Source organism: Doryrhamphus excisus, linkage group LG7 (genome assembly GCF_037039965.1).
Source record: "Doryrhamphus excisus strain RoL-2023G ecotype Guam linkage group LG7, RoL_Dexc_Guam_v1.1, whole genome shotgun sequence".
NCBI classification, from domain to species: domain Eukaryota; kingdom Metazoa; phylum Chordata; class Actinopteri; order Syngnathiformes; family Syngnathidae; genus Doryrhamphus; species Doryrhamphus excisus.
In genome coordinates this window covers 23,804,938-23,825,020 of record NC_136363.1, presented here as the reverse complement: position 1 = coordinate 23,825,020, position 20,083 = coordinate 23,804,938, and the positions used below count along the sequence as shown (strand labels likewise).

Below are 20,083 nucleotides of genomic sequence, written 5' to 3'. Positions count from 1 at the left end.
GAAGTGTGGATGGAGCTGTAAATCACCAACATTCTGCTAAATGTAAAAGGTTTTCTGTGCGGGTTATTGTGTGTAGCTGCTCTATGGGAGACCACAGGCCCGATACAAAGGGTGGAAAAATGAGCATCATATGTGATTAAGGAAAGGAAACCAATGAATTTAAGTCTATAGTCTGTCTAAGTCGAACCAATTCCCTGGTGGATTTTTCCACCAGGGAATTTGCATTATTTCCACAAGGGAAATTGTATATAGCAAATCATACACAATCTCCCAATAATAAGTGACTATTATTTCCCCAAATGCAACAAGTAGAGGTGAACTCAACCGCAGCTTCCGGTGTCCGGCGTCTCAGTGCCGGAAATGCCATATCTGGGCATCCCTCGGGGCTGCTGGGTTATGGGAGAAGCCTTTGTGACGTCATTGGGTTCCGGCGAGTACTGCAGAAAGTACCGATGTAAGAAGTACCGATGGTACCTGCGAGGCCGAAGTCGACATTTGTCTGCAGATTACCTTTCTGGACTTAAAATGAGGACAAAAGGTTCAAGATTGATTGACTTTTTCCCGCTGCTTTTTTTCGCCGTCTCAGGTAATTTGGATGATTTGACATAACGCGATCATTAGCACCCCGTTCAAGCCGACTACTGCATCTTTTACAATCACACTTCATGCGTGAAAATGTCGCCTTAAAACATTACTCAATTAATTTGTAGCAAAAAATACCCACTTTGCTTACTTTTCTTTGAATTATATTCTTTATTTTTCCATTTGAGTTCAACTGTCTTTATTTCTCCATTTCACTTCAACTATATTCTTTATTTCTCAATTTCACCTGAATGTTATAGTGTTTCTCCACTTGCCTTGGCCTGTATTTGTAATCAACTTGAGCTGAGCTGTATAGTTGCTTGTTTAGGTCTACCAGGGAAGATGTACAGCCTTGTTGCTTGCAAGGTGAAACATGCAGAACATTGCACTCTGCCTCTCCCCTCCCTGTAAAATGGCTTTTAAGATGACAATGCCATTGCTTCATATTGTGCAATAAAGAGAAGTTTCCCATTGGTAGAGCATGTTTCCAGTCATGCTCATGCTGAAATGACTGCTGATAGCAAGTCCAAGCATTAAACGTGAATTGTGACTTGTACAGGATCCTACCCTACAGCCCGGAACGTCACCTGGGAATCCACAAACTTTAAAACCATTCTGAGCTGGCAGCCCCTCCCGAGCCACTACTCCTACTCGGTGGAGTTCTCAGTGTAAGTCCTAAGTCCTCCAAGCCACTTTCATCACCACAACACGCTTTGTCTCATATGGAAGCCATACAGGACACACGGGTATTGTACCTTGTACTGCAGTATTTCCATTCACTCTTATGGCCTCCTTGTCATGTGACGTGAGCACACAGACAAAATGAAACCTCCTTCACCTGACAAAAAGAAAAAGGCTAACAAAGACGGGTAGAACCAAAAATCACCATGACAACGTCAATACTACCTACACGTATACAGCATGTATTCTATACTGTACATAATACTACCTACACAGCATGTATTCTATACTGTACATTGAAGTGTAACCAGTACACGGTATTATGATTGTAAATATTGTAGTACACAGCATTAGGATAGCAGTAAGTATGTGTATTTGTGGTGGTCATGTTGAATCTTTGCAGGCTTGGCAGGAGCAAAGAGAGGAACAGAAACTGCATCCGTACTTCAACACGTACGTGTGATCTGACATCTTCTCTGATGGACGTCAAGGCTTGCTATGTGGCCTACATCCTGTCTGAACCCCCCCTGGGAGTCACGTCTGACCTCACCGAGTTCCCCTACACCAAATCGTCAACATTCTGTCCCTACCAGGACAGTAAGTACTTGGCAAGCACATGTACTGTACATAGTGTACATAGTGTACACAGCAGGGGTCTCCAACAGGTAGTTTGGGAGCTGCTTTTGAGAAGATTGGGACAGCAACCCAGATGAGCGCATCGTGTAAATCAAGCCGAAAAGAAGTATTGGCAGTTGTATCAGTAAAAGACAAATGTCAGAAGTCAGAAGCCAAAAACTTGGACCTGTATGTACTGTATATGTGGTTGATGGTAGATTGTATGGATATCCAAGGTCAATTAGTTATGGTAAATATTTCCCAGCCCCAGACGACTGTATGTACTGTGTGTACTGTATAGTATGTGGTTGATGGTAGATATTTCCCAGCCCCAGACGACTGTATGTACTGTGTGTACTGTATATGTGGTTGATAAGAATGTGGTGAAATGTATCCAGATGCTATGAATGCTTCTTCTGATTGTGACTCTTCTTATCCAGCTGATATTGGCAGAGTGGAGTTCAAGGTGGAGGTGAGCAAGGACAAGAAGACGACTTGGTTGATGGTGACGGACCCGCTGACTGCTTTGTTTCAAGATAATCAGCAGCTGAGCATCAGGGACATTTTTTCGGAGATGTTAGAGTATAAAGTTACTTACCGTAGGAACAAGAGCACTGGCAAGGTACATTTGATGAGTCAGCAGATCAGCCTCATACTTGACAAATGAAGCCATGACTTACCTCTGCTTCCAGAAAGTCTACATCTCAAAGAGCAACGTGATGGAGATACCGGATCTGGATCACGGGGAAAGCTACTGTTTTACGGTTCAGGCCTTCATTCCAAGCCGCAGGACGGACAAACAGCTGGGAAAGCCCAGCCAAACGCAGTGCTCTGAGGACCACAAACACAGCATCCTGGAAGGTAAACAAACATGTCGTCTTTGTAGTATGTACTACTTTGTATTATCATTTCTTACTTACGGCAGCATGAGGTCACGAAGCATCTTTGAATTCCCCTCCCATTTGTTTATATGGCAGCAAACTAGTCAGATTGTAAAGCCATAGTCGTGTAAGACGTTTCATATCTTTATCTTCCTGTCAGAAAGCAATAGCGATGACATGGATCTTCCCCCCCACGCAGCGCAAGCCTGCAACATTCCATGCTTCTGTTCTAATGTGTTCCTGTTGACGTCTTGACCTGTAAACATTGTCAAAGCCCTTGTGTGTTTTGATGAAAAAGCACTTGGAAGGTGTTATTTGCCGGGGGGGTGTAATGGTGCCTCTGTGCCCTCACGACACGGCTCCCCAGGACAATGGAAAATGAAACACACGTGTACAGTACTGGTGTGTATCAGTACAATATCTGTGTTTTCCAACAGTGTATTCAGTGGGCGTGATTGCAGGTGGCATCCTCCTCGTTTTGCTGCTGATGGCTGTCATCACCGTGGTAACGACGGTGTGCTGCAGGCGGAAGAAGAAACGTGAGAAAAGTGAAAAAGAAGGCGTTCCACTACAGAGTGTGTAATGTCACCCATGAAAAGTTCATTTCCTTCGACAGGAATGAGGAGTAGTTTCTGTGAAACCGCCTGTGAATATTGTCCTTCATCAGGTCATTCAGCGGCCTCTTTTTGTCCGACAGTGTCCTTCTCAGGCAGTAGGAATGTTGGCCATTCCCGACACTGAGCTGATATCAGCATGACAAAGCAAAAGGACCAAAAGACACAGAATCAACAATTGTACATTTAAAAAGCCTTGTTGAACTTTGCCACACTGTGTTAAAAAGATGAATGCAGATTCGGGCTGTCACCGACACCCAACTCACCAGCCAAGACGAAGCACCAGATTGACGGCATCGCTCCACGTCTGTGTACTTCGAATTGTTTGGACACAACAAGACACTTTGACTCGTTCAACTTCCGACTGAAGGTGATGTGATGTTGACACCTTGCTACTGAGAAGGTGATGTGATGTTGACACGTTCACCTTGCTACTGAGAAGGTGATGTGATGTTGACACGTTCACCTTGCTACTGAGAAGGTGATGTGATGTTGACACGTTCACCTTGCTACTGAGAAGGTGATGTGATGTTGACACGTTCACCTTGCTACTGAGAAGGTGATGTGATGTTGACACGTTCACCTTGCTACTGAGAAGGTGATGTGATGTTGACACGTTCACCTTGCTACTGAGAAGGTGATGTGATGTTGACACGTTCACCTTGCTACTGAGAGGCCGACGTGATGTTGACACTTTCACCTTCTGACTGAAGGTGATGTTGGAAGCAACAAAGAGTGATAAGAAAGTTGGTCAGGTAAAGCACGTACTTTCAAGTACGGCACGCATAGCTGAAAAGATATTTGAAAGAATGAGGTGATGGTGATATTGGATATAAGATCCAAGAGAAAAATTCCCGCGAGTGTCATTGTTTTGTTGAGATGAATGATTGGCTTTGTGTACACTCTTCCAATATTTAGCTTCTTTCACACTGGAAACTGACATAAAGGAGTCCATCACCATTGACTAGACTGTCGTTTATAAACACTAAACTGCTTCAGCACTGTTTGGTAAACAGCACCGTGGACGGGGCCGAAAACAGCACCATGGACAGGGCTGAATGATAATGATTAAAAAAAATGAATGTTCATTATTAATCACACTTTATGCAAATGCATTATTGGGGAAACAAGGGTGATTATTTGATTTAAAAAATATATATACAGTTCCAAGTTTTTGTATGTGTATTTTTTGCATGTTTGTTGCGAGCGGTGGCCCGTCCCAAATCAAATGCGCCACTTTGCTAACTTTGTCCCAGGCTGCGCAGCTAGACTTTTTCTTCCACCTCCTATTTGCTCCAAATGCTGCTACTATATGGCATATAAACTGGGCCAAAACTCAAAGTCTACTTTAGCTTGTGGGCCAAAATGGATATTTTGACACGGGCGAGGGGAAATGTCTACTTTCTGCTGGTCGGCTTGTTGTATGCTTGTTTTGGCCCAGTTGTTACTTTCAATACAGGGCAAAGGCTACGCTATTTTATAGCAACACAAAAACATCACAATCCATGAGATGTGGAACCCAGAAGAGTTTGCATCTGTGCAATGGGCGGATGACACACTTGCCAGCATGTTTTGCTGTAGTACCGGAGTTAAATGGCTTAATGATGCAGATCGCCGTAAGCACTTTGTTTGATAAGGTCCGCAGGCCGGGCCAACTCGATTCTATTTTCCAAAAGGGCTGGAAGAAATTGCAGAACAACAACTCTGAACCACAGTGAAAATTCTACATTCAAAAGCAAGAAGAAAGAACTCTTATAGGTGGGGGGGTTGCAACGTGGGGTTCATTGAAAGGGTTGTTTATTAGCTGGTTATTTCATACAGACTCATGGTCCCTGCATCATTTGAGAAATGTCATACATTGAGGCTTTGTCAGTTCAAGTTGATCAGCGCTGAGACTAATGAAGAAAGTGCAGCTACAATTGAGGATCATCAGTGAAACTGATGTGAAACACACATACACTACCGATGGTAGTATCAACCATCGGCATAACAAATACAACCTTGACCGGGGTTGAAATGTGCTGTCAGGTTGAATATGAACTTTCCACAATGAATACAGGTGGTCCTGAGGGTACGATCTTTCCTGGTTGGCAAGGTGCTTGCAAACCCTCATTCTCATCCGCAAATACCAACTAGACTGGACGGTAAGGAGGACGACTCCCATGCGGTGCAACAAAGACTCTTACTGGTCTTGTATGCAGTGGATGGATATTAGCATGATCTAACAGGAGGAAGCAGACCTCCCAAACCCAAAGGAAAGGGAGCGCTGTCATATTTGAATTGCCAACATGTGTTGTTATTATTATTAATGGTTACTCTTCCTCCTTACATGACATCTGTGGCTCTTCTTTCTCCTCTTGAGACTGCTGCCTTATTTTGCTTTCATTTGATTTTTACAATATGCGGTGGGAGGAAGGTGAAAGTGAAATTAGATGTGGGAAAATGTGGGGCGGCTCTCAAACTTGACGAGCACTATAAAGTAAAATGGATATGGCTGTCTCTCCCTCTCTTGCAACAACCTTTGTAGCGAGCACAGAGTTAAAAGTTTGCAATGCTTTCCTTTCATACTTTTTATGACTGTATGTGATGTCTTGGTTAGCATTCAGAGGCAAAGGTGAAAGGAAGACCTACGTAATCTGAGGACCACCTGGAACTGTCCAGATGTTAAATCTGTCCCATTTCAACTTGAATGAGCTCATATCTTATCTCGACTCAAAAAGACACTTTATGATGATCTTGAGAAATCATGAGTAATTACATATATTTACTAGTACAATCTTTTTCAGTCAACAACCAAGTCGATGACATCATCATGTCATGATATTGGCAACTCCTTTGTGTGAGTGACAAACGTGTAGTACAGCTCATTTAGTGAAAATCTCATGACTATTAACGAGGGTGTGCAAATGAATTAGCAGAGCAGTGCAAGTCACGTGAGTCAGGACTCACCAAGCGACTAAGAGCCAAACTCCACAGTCTCTTCAGTGATGGCTTGAAATTCATAGCTTCCTCTGCCGTCCATGTGCAGATAGTACTTGATGGGAAAAAGGATACACACCAAGTCAGAAAGCATCAAATATATTTCCACTCCACTGATGCCTGGCCACCTACACTAGAATATACCAGCATACGGTATGTACACTTTACATACACTACGTATACATACACATACATACATACTGTACTCATCATGCATTATGCATGAATGTCATTTTGGAATCATGCTATCTACAATGAACCACTTGCCACTTGCTTTCACAGTGCACCGGCCAAAAAACAACCATGTATGCATGGGGGGGATTTGGGTGGGGACACCCACGCAGCCCGGCCACAGAGGTGACACTTGCACTGTCATGTCTGTCAGTTTTCACTTCAAAAATGAATGTGGGTGGGAATGGTTGTTGGACTACAGTATATGTGCCCTGGGATTGGCTGGCCACCACTGCAGGGTGCACCCCGCCTCTCGCCCGAGGACAGCTGGGATAGGTTCCAGCCTATCCACCCTAGAGAGGATAAGCGGCTTTTCGCATTTAATGCAACGAGAAGCATCTTCTCTCCTCCCTCTTTGCCACTTGGCCATTGGAAGGTATAGAGGCGTGGGTGCGGGGCGCTGCACCAGAATGCGCTTCTCATGAAAATTGCAAAGTGTGCTGGCCACACCCTGTTGGCATGGCGCAGCACCTGGTCTACGAAAAGAGAGCCCATAGTGTCATGGTGGTGGTAAATATGATGCATTCCTCAAAGGATGCCACTGAATGTATGGATAGAAATGAATTGATGTTACCTCATGATGCTTCCAAAGAGACTTTCTGTGAGACACCGTAAACAAAGTAATGCCCACCTGCAAAACAAAGACAACATGCCATCACTTTCATTCGACTTCATTTTTCACCAAGCAGAGGGTAACATGCTTTCTCTGCTTTGCAAAATGGCTGAGAATCTGGCATTCCGTATGTGCATCAGTGTGCTAAGCTTTTCAAACCATGCGGACATATCGGGTACTATCCTCCAAATAAGACTCCATTCAAGTTACAATATCCTGTGTGGAAAGACACTGTACCATCCTGCAGTGGCTGTAGATGTAGTCCTCCACATCCACACTCACAGCACTGGTGCACTCATCCAGGATGGCAAACTGGGGTTTGTGGTAGAAGAGTCGGGCCATCTACAAAGGTCAATCAAAAAAACAACCCAAATGAGTCCTGCTTTGTCTGTCCACTTTAAAGGGGATTTAAACAAGTGCACTTTTTTGGAATGTGGCCCATCATTCCCAATCCTTATATGTGAAACACCAATACATAGTAATTCTTTCCTTTTTTTGTACATTATAACACAAGAAAATGTGTTAATATGAGCTAGCTTACAATGCTGTCATTGGGATACACCTATAAAAAAAAACCTCTACCAACGTTGCATGGTTTGATATCCATGCGTTGACATGTACACATGATAACATAATGCTGATGCTAACGTAATGCTTGCCCTATTTGGATGATTGGATTTTTTCTCAGTGATAGAGTTATGTTAGTTCTGTCTACAGCAGCGGCTACAACACTTCTGATGTGCGCTCTCCTTGGGATGGCTGTGTGTTCAGCACAAGACGGGCTCCAGTCCTCAGGTCAAAAACGCTGACGGCAAAGCAGCATCTTGTTGAGTCTTTGTAGCAAAATGGAGAGCTAGGTATCCACTCCTCCGTCTGTGAATGGCGCTGAGGTGAGCAATTATCAGCGCGTAGTGTTAGTCCGCGTGATGAAAATAATTTTAATGTTAGCTGCTACAATAGTAATATGGCTGGAGCTTGGTTACTATACAGGTCACTTATGTAAATGGATTACTGTTGGAGTTTTTTGTGAGTGTCAAAATAACTATTTCCCATGACGCCTGTTGGTATAGCTATATGAACTCATTTTCTCGTGCTAGAATGCACAGAAAAGGGAAAAGGGAAATCCTCATGTTTCACATGAGGATTGTGAAAGATTAAAAAAAAAGTGAAATTTCCCCCAGAACACTGCAATGCAGTTACAATCCAGTTACTACAGTCTTCTTGAGGACTTGCAGTCAGGGAAATAACTACTTCAGCCACTGCTTTTTTACAAATATACACAAATGCATTACTTTTTTTTTTCAACACACGGACTGTCCATGAAATGACATTATTTGCTTCCAAACAAATGACTGAACTAATAAAGACTAAAAAAACTATAAACTGACAGAAAAGATGACAACTTACAGCCATCCTCTGCTTTTCTCCTCCACTGAGAACATCCATCCAGTCCTGCACACAGTCCCAACTCCCCTCCCTCTGCAAGATGTGGCCCAGCTGAACCTTGTCCAAGTACTCCTTCAATACCTGGACACACCATCGCACACACACAAGTGAGAAGGACATATGCACACACATTAGCTAACTATATACACATATTAGCTAACCACATATATTCTATACACGCCATACATCCCATACACAATAAATGCTATATATATATACTATACATGCGATAAATACACACCATACATCCTATACACTCTATGCACCATATACACGCTATCATCCTATACGTACATGCTATACATCTTATACAATACACGCTATACATACTATATGATATATATGCTATACATGCTATTATATACGTATACAATTGGCAATTTGGTCAAAAACTTTGTGGCATTGTGTGTGGCGTGAGGAGTGATGGCATGACACGTGCATGAGCATGGATTCATGCTATGAGTGCACGTGTGGTGCAACAGGAGTGAAGGATGACCCAAAGCCTAACCTGATCAGATATTCCCTTCTTCCTCTGGTCTTCCTGAGTGTCAGGGTAGATAACCTGATCTCTCAGAGAACCCAGAGTCATATAGGGTCTCTAGGAAATGAAAAAGCCAAGTGTCAGTGGACATGGTGGCGCTTTGAATGAATTTTCAGCAGGATATACTTTTTATAGTAGTTTTATGGTACCTGTGGAACGTAGAAGAGCTTCCCTCTCTCTGGTTTAGTCAGCTGTCCTCCAAACAGAGGCCAAAGCTAAAAAAGAAAGGAAGAAATCACTTTCACAGGCCTATCCCAGCTGACTTTCGGCAAGGCTTGGGCTATCTGGCTGGAGACCATTTACTTTACATTCCATGTACTCTGTCCTGCTTAGGTACATTTTGTATTTTATACTGCAGCACTGGCATTTGCCTAAGGTGTTGACCTGAGCTTAGGCTGCAGAGGGAAAGTAAAATGATAAACGGGCGAATCCTCTTACCTCTCCAAGCACTCGAAACAGCGAGCTCTTGCCACAACCATTTGGTCCACACACAAGAACATTGGTGCCAGAACTCACCTTTAGTGGGCGGGAGAGTAAAGTTATGGACATAATTGTAGTGAACACTCCATGTTTTCATGAGTACTGCTTAGACACAAGAAGAGTCCCCTAAGGCAGTGATTTTCAACCTCTGTGCCCCAGCACACTAGTGTGCAGAGAGGAATTATCCAATGACCTAAGGTGTCCTGCCAAGTTGAACTCAGCTCATCACTCGGCTAGTTGAGTCGAGTACAGCTTTGCAGAAGGAAGTATTTTAGGGCATGTGTAGTACCTCAAATGTGAGCTCTCTGATGAGGACGTCTCCATTTGGTGTTGCCAAGGGGGTATGGTCAAATCTGCAACATTTCGATGACATGATTGAACTCTGCCACAACAAATGAAAAAAGAGAGACGGACACTCACTTGATGATGTTATCTCGGTTGATGATTTTACCACTTCCAGGCACCAGTAGATTTCTTTCTGTCGTGTCAGGTTCTGCAGTAAAAAGAACATCAAATTAGTCAGGTTTAGTCAAATGTCTTTAGTTTGTACGCTATTTGATGTCCTTGGCACGACCAAGGCAGCTTGATGTGGGGAAGAGCTGTGTCCTTTCTACCCTTGCATCAGAAGATAATAGTGTGTGAATTGTGCTAACACAAGGACAAAAAACACAACGTACCCTTCTCTTGCTGGGACACCATGGTGCGCTCATATTTGCCCAAATTTAACTCCTTTAGGACTTTCATCAGCTCAGTGATACGAGATGTGAATCTGCAGGGGAGACAAAGACAATAACCACATCGTCAGAAACAATGTGGAGTGTCCATACCGTATACAAGTACAAGTACATCACATCTACATACACTGCCTGTCCAGGCAGCCCTGACTGACCAAACCCCTGTACTTGGACCTTCGCAGGAAATAGCAGATACCTGGCTCTCCTCCCCACCATCTCTTGCCTGCAACATGCTGGTTATGTTCGTCTGGTGTTGGTTTTGCTTGCTACAGTCATCTATTACTAATTGTGTTTTTTACAGCGGAACCTCGGTTTTCATCATCAATTGGCGCCAAACTAAACGTCCACCCATCCATTTCCTATGCCGCTTATCCTCGCTAGGGTCGTGGGTATGGTGGAGCCTATCCCAGCTGACTTCAGGCGAGAGGTGGGGTACACAGCCCAAATAGACACCCACATTCATACTTATGGACATTTAGAGTGGCCAATGAAGCTAACATGTTTTTGGGATGGGGGAGGAAAGCGGAAAGTAAAGTATGCGGAGAACATGCAAACTCCACAAAGAGATGCCCAAGCGCAGATTCCAAATCCAGGTCTTCCCCATCACCTGCCTGGAGGGGCCTACATGCTAACCACTCGGCCATAATTGTAAAGTTGGGATATGTTGCGCTCACAAATACTGCAAGTACTCACCCAGACAGCCTGGTCATTTCTCGACCAGCCAGAACAATCCTTCCAAGGGCTTGGGACATCCTCAGGAGCATCCTCCCACTCTGATAATAATCCTACAGAAAATGTCTTATTATGAGAGGAACTGGACATAGAACGATGTTCTGAGGTGGACGAACAACTGCATAAGCAGCTAGAGTAACTTCTATTCCAGCATTTCTAGTTTGAGATATTCTCATTTTTTTACTTCTTTGAATTGAAAGGTAAAGAAAAGCTGTGGTGCAATCTTTGTTCAGTTGCCAAGACACGTGGATTTCCGGTAACGGTTGCAAGAAGAATTCAAAATTCCAAATGCAATTTGGGAATGAGCAGAGTATGTGTATTCGTATGGGGGGTGTGTGTGTGTCAGGTATGACTGCCACCTCTTACCTCCAGTAGCTCAGACTGTGTGCTGTGCCGATGTCGTGGATGGGAGAGGTTTAAGAACGGCCTGCTGACCACCAGATAGCCCACCACAGTGGCAATGTCTGCAGCAGATCACACACACATACAGGTAAAAAAGGAATATAGAAAGCATGACATTATAGGTAGGCAGTTTTCAGATCATAACCAAATAGCCGTCCCTCGCTACATCGTGGCTCCAACACTGCTCTCTTGTGCATTTTGAAAAATGACAAATGGCTATTTCATGTCTGACTAATGCCTACAGATATCAAACAATACTTGTTGGTGTGGCAACACTTTCATTTTATATCTTGTCATTATTTGAGCATCAATAAGTCATAGTAAGTTTGAACTCCCGTGTCAGAAAATGTTCTTGTGGGATGATAAACACTTCCACTTACACTTGGCAATGATGCTATCCACAAATCCCATTGAAAAACGAAAGAATATGAAGTTGTGTAAATGGTCAACCTGCAAAAGAAAGGTCAAATACATATATAAATATATTAATATAAATATATGAATTATCTAGCCAACTCCAATGACTGCTGCTCATCCTGTTCCCTACCAGTTTCTGAAACGTGCTGTGAATGGTCTGTTTTTCTCTCACGTTCCCGTTGTAGAAGGCGATTTCCTCACTGAAAACCATGAAGAAAAACATCTCATTTGCATTTGGTTTCCATGGTCCTCCATTTCCAGGCATGTGAACAAAACGGAAGGGTAAGGAGTGAAGAATGAGGGGTAAGTCGTGAAGATGGAAGGGTAAGGAAGGGTAAGGAGTGAAGAAGGAGGGGTAAGGAAGGGTAAGGAGTGAAGAGGGAAGGGTAAGGAAGGGTAAGGAGGGAAGAAGGAAGGGTAAGGAGTGAGGAAGGTAGTCCAATGCAACATTTGAAATAGACTAAGCTATAACTGAGCATATTGCAAGGAACTCCACACTCCCAGCTGCTGTGTTTACCTGTTGGTGATGAGGCGAGAGTTGACGTAGCGGTACTCTCCCTCATATCGCTGCTCTGTGACTGTCATTTTGCCGATGGGTCTCCTCAGTCTGGTCAGCAGCAAACCCGAGATGAGCAGGTATGACATCATGATGGCTGGGCCCTAGGTTAGTAAAGACATGGAGATGGCTCGTCCCGTAGTCCGTAGTACAGTACCTACTTGGCTGAACAAAGATCTATTGTCGCTTTTCCATTAGCGCCTCTGAAGAACATCAATAAAAAAAAAAAAGTACACACGTATAACATTTAACGTAACGTTTGTGGGTGAAGACCATTCTATGAGTGTGACTACCTTTGAGTGAATTATTAGTTATTTTTTCTTTTGGTGGGTTACAATAAATCCCATCCACGGTGTGAAATGAGTACATAGTCCCATCCGCACGATGAACATAGACATACAGTATGACGCAGCAAACCCATAGAAGAAGAAAGAAGCTCACCTGGTGTTGCGTGGGGAATCCTGCCCACAATGAAGACCTACAGCTACAGTTTCATGCCCAATTCATTCTGTTCATGCTCAGTTCCATCTACAGACCCAGATACCCCATGTACTGAACCCTGACCGATGACCCTTCTTGAATTAGTGGAGGAAAACGTATTGAAAAAGAGGGTGCCCTGTCGGCAGCCACATCATTGTTGCAAACGGGCCGTTCAATATTTCTGTAACTTGGATTTCCACGTCATTACAGGGTGATGGTGGGTCCTGCAGCCAAACGGGATGCAAACACTGGTCTACAGTCTACAGCAGTTCAACTGGAAAGCACACTGACTCACCTGGGCTCCAATGGCACTTGCTAGCTTGAAGATGTACAGGCCAATATCCAGCAAGGGCTGCAGAAAACGACATGATTTCTATGTTGGTGACCATACCAGACAGCACAAAGCATAAACCACTTTGAACAAACACTACACACTACATCTTCATTTTGCTACACACATTTTCATATATATATGCAATTATTACAATGAAAGCTACAAAAGAGCAAATGTGCTGATCTTGTCTCCTAGCCTATCTGGAATCGCTAAGAAGGAACAATCTTCAGTGAACCTTTTGGAAAGAAAGTACTGTATATATATATATATATATATATATATATGCCATTTGGAAGGTAGGAAGGTAACAGCTTCCCAATGAACACAGGTTGTAGGGGGAAAGGTTTCAGAGACACAAAACAGGAAGTGAGGCGGGTCCCTGTGTGTAATGATGATGGTACCTGCTGCGGCAGTTCAACTTCATGAAACAGTTGGGGTGTTTGTACCTTGCTCAGGTTGGAATAGAGGTCCACTACACTGTTGCAGAATTTTTCCACATCCTGCGTTAGCAACTGGTCTGCGTTGGCAATGCGGTTGTCCAAGTTGCCCATTTTGTAGTAGGTGAAACCCCTGAGGGACCAGACCAAGGGTGAAGACAAACCCAGAAAAAATACAGACAAGAGGACCAGACAAGGCGTATTTGATACGTGTACTATATTTGGTTGCTCCTGGGTTGTTTAGGAATGTCCCATCCACACCGTCTGGCTTGCGATCCCATCAGATTTTTTGGGGTCGTTTTGTCAATCTGATACCGATCCTTTATTTTTCCTTTTGTTACAAACATGAATTTGTGGAATTGGTCGTGAGAGTAGCTCTCAAAGCACTAAAACAATTGTGCAAGCAAAGTAGTGCAGAATGTTTTTTTATTCCACCGCATATTGTTTGGCTTCTGAAACAAAGCTCTGTGGGTCAGGCCCCTCGTCCAATAAAATGTGCAAAATACTTTTGTTTAGGACTAATCATTGGACATGGTTATAGATCAATTTGCGGTGTGATTTCCAATATAAAAAACAACCATCAGTCAGAGTGAGGGGGACTAATATCCAATGTGAAAGGAACTTCTTCCAGTGGCAACCAGCTTTATGCATGGATTACCAGAACTAGCATGTTGCCGTGAATATGACCTCCAGATTATGACCTTTAACTTGATTAGAGCCCTGTAGACATGAAATAACAGCCCTATAGTGACCTTTACACTTCAATTATCCAATATACGGGGTGGGCAAACGTTGGTTTACAGCTAATAGACATTTTATATTTATATACATATATGATATTTACATGCCAGACAATATTTTATCCCTCAAATGCTCAAAATGTTCACCTTCAACCTTGCAACAATCTACATACCTGTCCAAAACAAAGTATGACACCAATTGCCATCTCTGTCATCTGAAGTCTTTTAAATGATGCAGTGTGTGGGGATGACTGTTAAGCTAACCCCACCCTGGAGCAGACACATGAGTGAAAATCAAACATAATAGACCAAACATTAGCATTGAGAGTGGCCTTCCTGTGCAAAGAAACATTACTGACATCTAGTGACCAGTTTACAATACTGCATACCAGAATGCCTTATACGGTATTTTTATTTTTGTTCATTTAGCCTTGCATATGCTTGAAAATGCTTCATTTATTTAGGCCATAATCCATCAAGACAAGTATTACTTACTTTGAAAACTTATTGCATGCATGCCATCTTCCTGTTTCCAGGTTGCAAGCCACACCCACATTGTTGTCAGCTACTGATGTTAGCCATGCGTGAATGTACCACACAATGACATTTGGCATTGGCTACCCTGACACTGACCGTGTGTGTGTGTGTGTGCATATGCAACTGATGTGCCCGACATTATTATGCACTTGAATTCCTAATGCTGAAAAATGCAGACATTGTTTGTGCCAGCTGTTCTTTTAAACCACTAAGGGTATCATCTACGAGCGGCGGCGGTGGTTTAAATAAAGTCAGGCAGTGCCTATAAAATCCCACCAGGTGATGCAACCACTTCCTCTCCGAGTGAAATGAATCAGCTGACACTTAACACTAATACCCTAGTTCAACTCCCCAAAAGAGAAATGAAAGGTTGAGAAAGGAATCAGTGATGACTAACTGCACCATTCTTGTTAATCACGATGGCTTCACGGAGGGCATCCACTGTCTGGAGCTGATGTCCAAATGTGTAAATCCGGGCCCCAAACGTTCCCTACTGGATTTAGATCCAAAGGGGTCAGCTAATCCCCGTGGAAGTAGTCCTTCTTGCCGGCTATCGTTTGACGCCCCAGCACCACCAGAAGCTCCACTGTTCCATTGAGGGATCGCAATGGCGCCCCTCCACTGTGTCGTGTGGAAAACATCTCAGGTGGGATCTCCGGTCGGGATGGCAGCCATCAGGACCATGGAGGTGACATTCTTCTGTTCCATCTGCCTCAGGATGTTTGTCTGACTGCAGCTTTGCTGCCTTTGCCGTCAAGAGGTGACGCCAGTGTGAATACCTGACACTAAAGCACATTCAACCCACATTTTGCCGCCTTTTAAAGGCTGTGCTCTTCAACTTAGGACCAATTTCTCTTCTTTCTCTGTCTCACTCCCATTTTGTTGTTTTTGCATTTCCAAGCTCTACCTAGAATCTCCTTAAGATCAGAGAACAGTGCAAAATGGACATTCTTCACCTTTTTCAACTGCTCTAACATTTTAATCAGGAGCCCAACCTGGGCGGCCATGTTGGATCCCACAGCTTGCCCAAACATCGGCTCAGCAAATGGGACTTTTTCATTGAACATTCAGGTAGCTGATTTTGTAGCTGATGCGGCGTCTAAGAATGGAATATTTTCAGGTCAAGACTTACTGTAAGTACTGGTCGTACAGCTTCTTGGTGAGCCTCTCTCGAAACTTGAGTTTCAGCTCGTTCAGGCCCAACTTGAGGAAGTTGTTCACCAAGGCTATCTGTAGGGTCACACGTCACATCTTTTGGAAGCCAGTATGGACCTCTTGTCATCACTAGGACTTCACTGCCTGCACAGCCTAAGAATACCTTGCTACTGTAAACAATGGCACAAATATCAAAAAGAAATCTGTTTTTTATCATATGATCAAAATGACATTGACTATATTTACTGCCTATGTCATTCATGTCTGGCTAATTTACAGCACATACTGCCCTCGTCAGCAAGGGTCTCACAAGCCCTATTGGGACAGGTATTTTAATTGGGGCTGTCCATGCAGCATGATCACATTAAGGTGATGATGTGTTCCTTTGAAAAGACAACAACATGCTCCAAAGGACATTTCCATTTGAAGCTATTGATATTTCACTTACAAGTGGCATGAATCGGACAAAGCTGAACAAGTAGGTCCTGAAGTGTTCAGTTGAGCGACCAATAATTGCACTGGAAGAAAAGGGCACAACATCAGTGGAGACATAGATATACAGTAGGCCATTAGGACGTGCGGCCATGACAAGTACTGCATTTCACTAAGATTAAGATTAGCCTTTATTCGTCCCTCAGTGGGGAAATTTGTAAAACATGGCTTGTTTTTTTCCAAAGCGTCACAGACAGGATGGAAGGTTGCTGCTTCAGTCTCTTCACACATGGTACGGTACATGGTACATGCTACATGCTACATGCTACTTGGAATACAAAGACTCTAACCTTCATACTGGAAAGGAGAAAAGAAGCTAACCTTTCAATCAATGTGCCATTTTGAATCATCCATACGTCACAGTAGGTCCTCGCCACCAACATGACAGCAATAAGAAGAAGGTATCCCGTCTGAGATAAGAGAGAACAGTTCAGAATTACTCGTCAGTAATGGTTAGACAAAACTGTCGAACATTATCTTCCTTCTTCTCCAGCACTAACGTGTTTGACCTTGGCTTTTGGAACATACTTATCTCCCACCAGGACTCTCTCGTCCTGCACTCGTGTTTTCTAAATGTTCAACGTGCACAACACAAAAGCAGACAAGGTGATGCGATGCCATCTTCCAGCACTTGAATGGAACAAACCAAGTCATAGAATCAGGAAATGTTAAAGGGAAAAAAGCGAAAGCCTTGACTGAACATTTCCCTGGGACAAATGACACCCCCCAGCAATACATGGCACAGCCCCGTCATGACCTGCTCTTCAGCACATATGCAGTCCTTGCATTGCAGTCCAAACATGGTGGTGGTTCCAGGCTGAAGGTGCTATCCCTCCAGGGCTCCAAACTAAATATAGGGTTAGGCTTACCACCGTCCACATATGTTACCAAAACACTATATACCGTGCTACTTTTCTCCACAGCCTTTCAACCCTGCGGCTCAAACAATGATGCGGCTAATTGATGGTGCCAATAAATCCTGTTCCCATGATGTGCAGAGAACTAGTGCATTTCTCACGTCTTATGCAGCAATGATGCTGAAGCAGCTTTGATGGAGTGTAGAATTAGCACAGCTTCTGCTTGTTAAACCCTGAATGGTCTCATCACTGGAGCCTAAGAGCGAACAGAGAGTGTAGGTAGGATTGCAAAGTACACTATACTGTGTATACTCTGGCATTTGACAGTACTCTTCACAATGACTACTTCTAAACAATGGGATTTGGCTTTCAGGCCAAAAAGGGGCGTAGCGGGAATGACGGTCACTTGCTCATGGCCTGTGTATGGCACACACCTGCCGAGTGCACACTCATACACGCCGCGTCAGACAAGCCCATGTCATCTTTTTCTGCCTGTGGGTGTTGCGTGGGATGTGTCCGCCATTGTTGTCTGTACGTACGAGTACAATGGTGTTCTACAGGAGAACTCGTGGGGCAAATGGTCTGGCTTTTGGTAGCTCTTTGACCTTTTGGAAGGAAGAAATAAGAAAAGCCAAGGTTCCACTGTGCAGGAAAAGTGAAGTTGTATGAATGCTTTCTGGATGCACTGTGGGATAAGCCACAGCACCTTCAGCTGTGCCTACTAAGTAGCAACACTGCTACACCTTATGGGGACCAAGTAGAATAAAATCCATGATAACATCATGCCTGCCTCGAAGTATCTGACTGCAGTGAATGCGTTATCTATGCTGGCCTGCACCCGTGTGAGTGACTTTACCTATAGAAATATATCCATTCATACCTCCATGCAGAACAAACCAGGAACCATGATTCGCAAAAGCTGTAGAATCCGAAGAAAGAAAAGCTTGTCCACTGCAGCACGATCTTTTTTGCCATCCTTCTGTACGTAGGACACAGCAAATGATTCATGGTCGATGCGCTACCACAGCATTTTTAATCAAAACAATCCACTTACCTCAATGTTTAGTAGCAGATCCGATCCTGCTTTTGGACTGCAAAGAAAAGACAAAAGTTCAAGTGGATTCTTTTCTGAAGAAACAGGAACTAAGACTATATGTGCTCTGGCATTGGCTGGCCAGCAGTCCAGGGTGGACCCCGCCTCTCCCCAAGACAGCTGGGATAGGCTCCAGCACCCCCGCGACCCTTGTGAGGATAAGCGGTAGAAAATGAATGAATGCATTTCTTCCACTCTGTCCACTATGTCTGTTTCATCAACCCCACATAGCGTATTCATACAGTATGTGAGTAACCTGAAGAAATAATAATTATCATTATTTCCTCCACTCTGTCCTTGCATGCATGTGCGTGTAGTTCTCAAACACAAAGATTGGAGCACTTCAGACAACAATCACTAGCACCGGTTGCAATGCATGCCCACAAATATGCCAGAGATTGAAAGGGTCTGACTGGGAGTGAAAAGATCAGCCAGTAATGAGATGTGATGTGGCGGGGATGGTAGAAAGTACACTTTGGAGATATGGCAAGCTGAGATAAAGCACCATGTGACCTTTGAACTAGCCAATGTTTGCTTAGCGATGGATTAAAAAACAATAGAAAGTAGTCTTCCATTAAACTGGGTTCGGGAGGTCAACATAGCCAAAGTTTCAATGTCAATTCGCGCTAATAAACACACCAAGGTCGGACACTATATTCAACAGGAAGCTGAATAAACACTGTACTACACGGAGATGTGTATGGTTGGCGTAGACACGATATTAGTGGTTATTACAGAAGGATTAGCTATTGGATAGTAAGAACAAAACGGCTAATGTTCTCATTTGTGGAGTTTTCTTCATTGGTCGTCGTCACCTGTCCAAGTCGCCAACCACCAACTTGCTCGATAAAGATAAACCTTTTCTTGAACACTCACCATTCCTTCACTGGCCTTCGTCGTCTGTTTTTCAGCAGGTACATCAGCAGCAATATGCCACCTGCTATGGAGGAGTTCTTGGCAGTGACATATTTACTGAGAGCCGCCATTTTTTACCACCGCTCGAATGTCTGCGGCTCAGAGGAGCTTCAGAGATTTTACTCAGCTGCAAGATAGATCTTACTCGAGTCCAAGATGAGAAGCCAAAACACCATTACCTCGGGCCTACCAGTTATATCGCGTCAACTTTTCACTTCCTTAAGCCATTTCGTCAAGAGTTTCCTGTCATTTAATGGAAGAATAACTAAAAGGAAGACGGTTCAGTAAAGGTTTGTCGCATCCTAGCATTGACTATCATCTCTTCTCATAGAAGATCTCTGTCGGTTGACGCAGGCATTCTGGGAGACTTTGGCTGTTCTACTTTTCCGAAGAAACCCCAACCCACATCAGACACACTTGGCTGCATTATCGCCATCTACCGGTAGACAAAAATACCGGAAGTAGGAATTATTCATATCCAGCGTTGGGAGTGTTCCCGTAAGAGTGCAATATATTACATATTATCATCTTCCAAGATT

The 20,083-nt window shown here is 43.6% G+C and overlaps 2 protein-coding genes across 4 annotated transcripts; one reads left to right on the top strand and one right to left on the bottom strand.

Moving 5' to 3' along the window:
* Positions 1-203: 203 nt before the first annotated feature.
* abcd3a (ATP-binding cassette, sub-family D (ALD), member 3a) lies at positions 204-19,859 on the bottom strand. 2 transcript variants are annotated; one of them, XM_078792543.1, is made up of 24 exons: positions 19,506-19,859; positions 18,591-18,627; positions 18,417-18,515; positions 17,001-17,089; positions 16,636-16,705; positions 16,165-16,262; positions 13,765-13,888; positions 13,280-13,336; positions 12,466-12,608; positions 12,079-12,148; positions 11,912-11,981; positions 11,496-11,593; positions 11,091-11,182; positions 10,341-10,432; positions 10,084-10,156; positions 9,953-10,016; positions 9,622-9,699; positions 9,333-9,398; positions 9,151-9,240; positions 8,604-8,723; positions 7,434-7,538; positions 7,158-7,214; positions 6,323-6,407; positions 204-2,709 (listed from the first exon to the last, which is right to left on the bottom strand). In XM_078792543.1, the coding sequence occupies exons 1-23, from the start codon at positions 19,613-19,615 to the stop codon at positions 6,330-6,332; spliced, it is 1,980 nt and encodes a 659-aa protein (XP_078648669.1). In that variant the 5' UTR covers positions 19,616-19,859; the 3' UTR covers positions 204-2,709; positions 6,323-6,329. The 2 variants fall into 2 exon arrangements, with proteins under 2 accessions (XP_078648669.1, XP_078648671.1); XM_078792545.1 differs by lacking the exon at positions 204-2,709 and adding an exon at positions 3,750-5,051.
* f3a (coagulation factor III, tissue factor a) lies at positions 422-4,333 on the top strand. 2 transcript variants are annotated; one of them, XM_058060962.2, is made up of 6 exons: positions 422-586; positions 1,142-1,250; positions 1,667-1,860; positions 2,319-2,500; positions 2,571-2,739; positions 3,197-4,333. In XM_058060962.2, exons 1-6 carry the CDS (start codon positions 526-528, stop codon positions 3,340-3,342), a joined length of 861 nt encoding a protein of 286 aa, XP_057916945.2. In that variant the 5' UTR covers positions 422-525; the 3' UTR covers positions 3,343-4,333. The 2 variants fall into 2 exon arrangements, with proteins under 2 accessions (XP_057916945.2, XP_078648675.1); XM_078792549.1 differs by having other exon boundaries at positions 2,920-3,342.
* Positions 19,860-20,083: the final 224 nt, after the last annotated feature.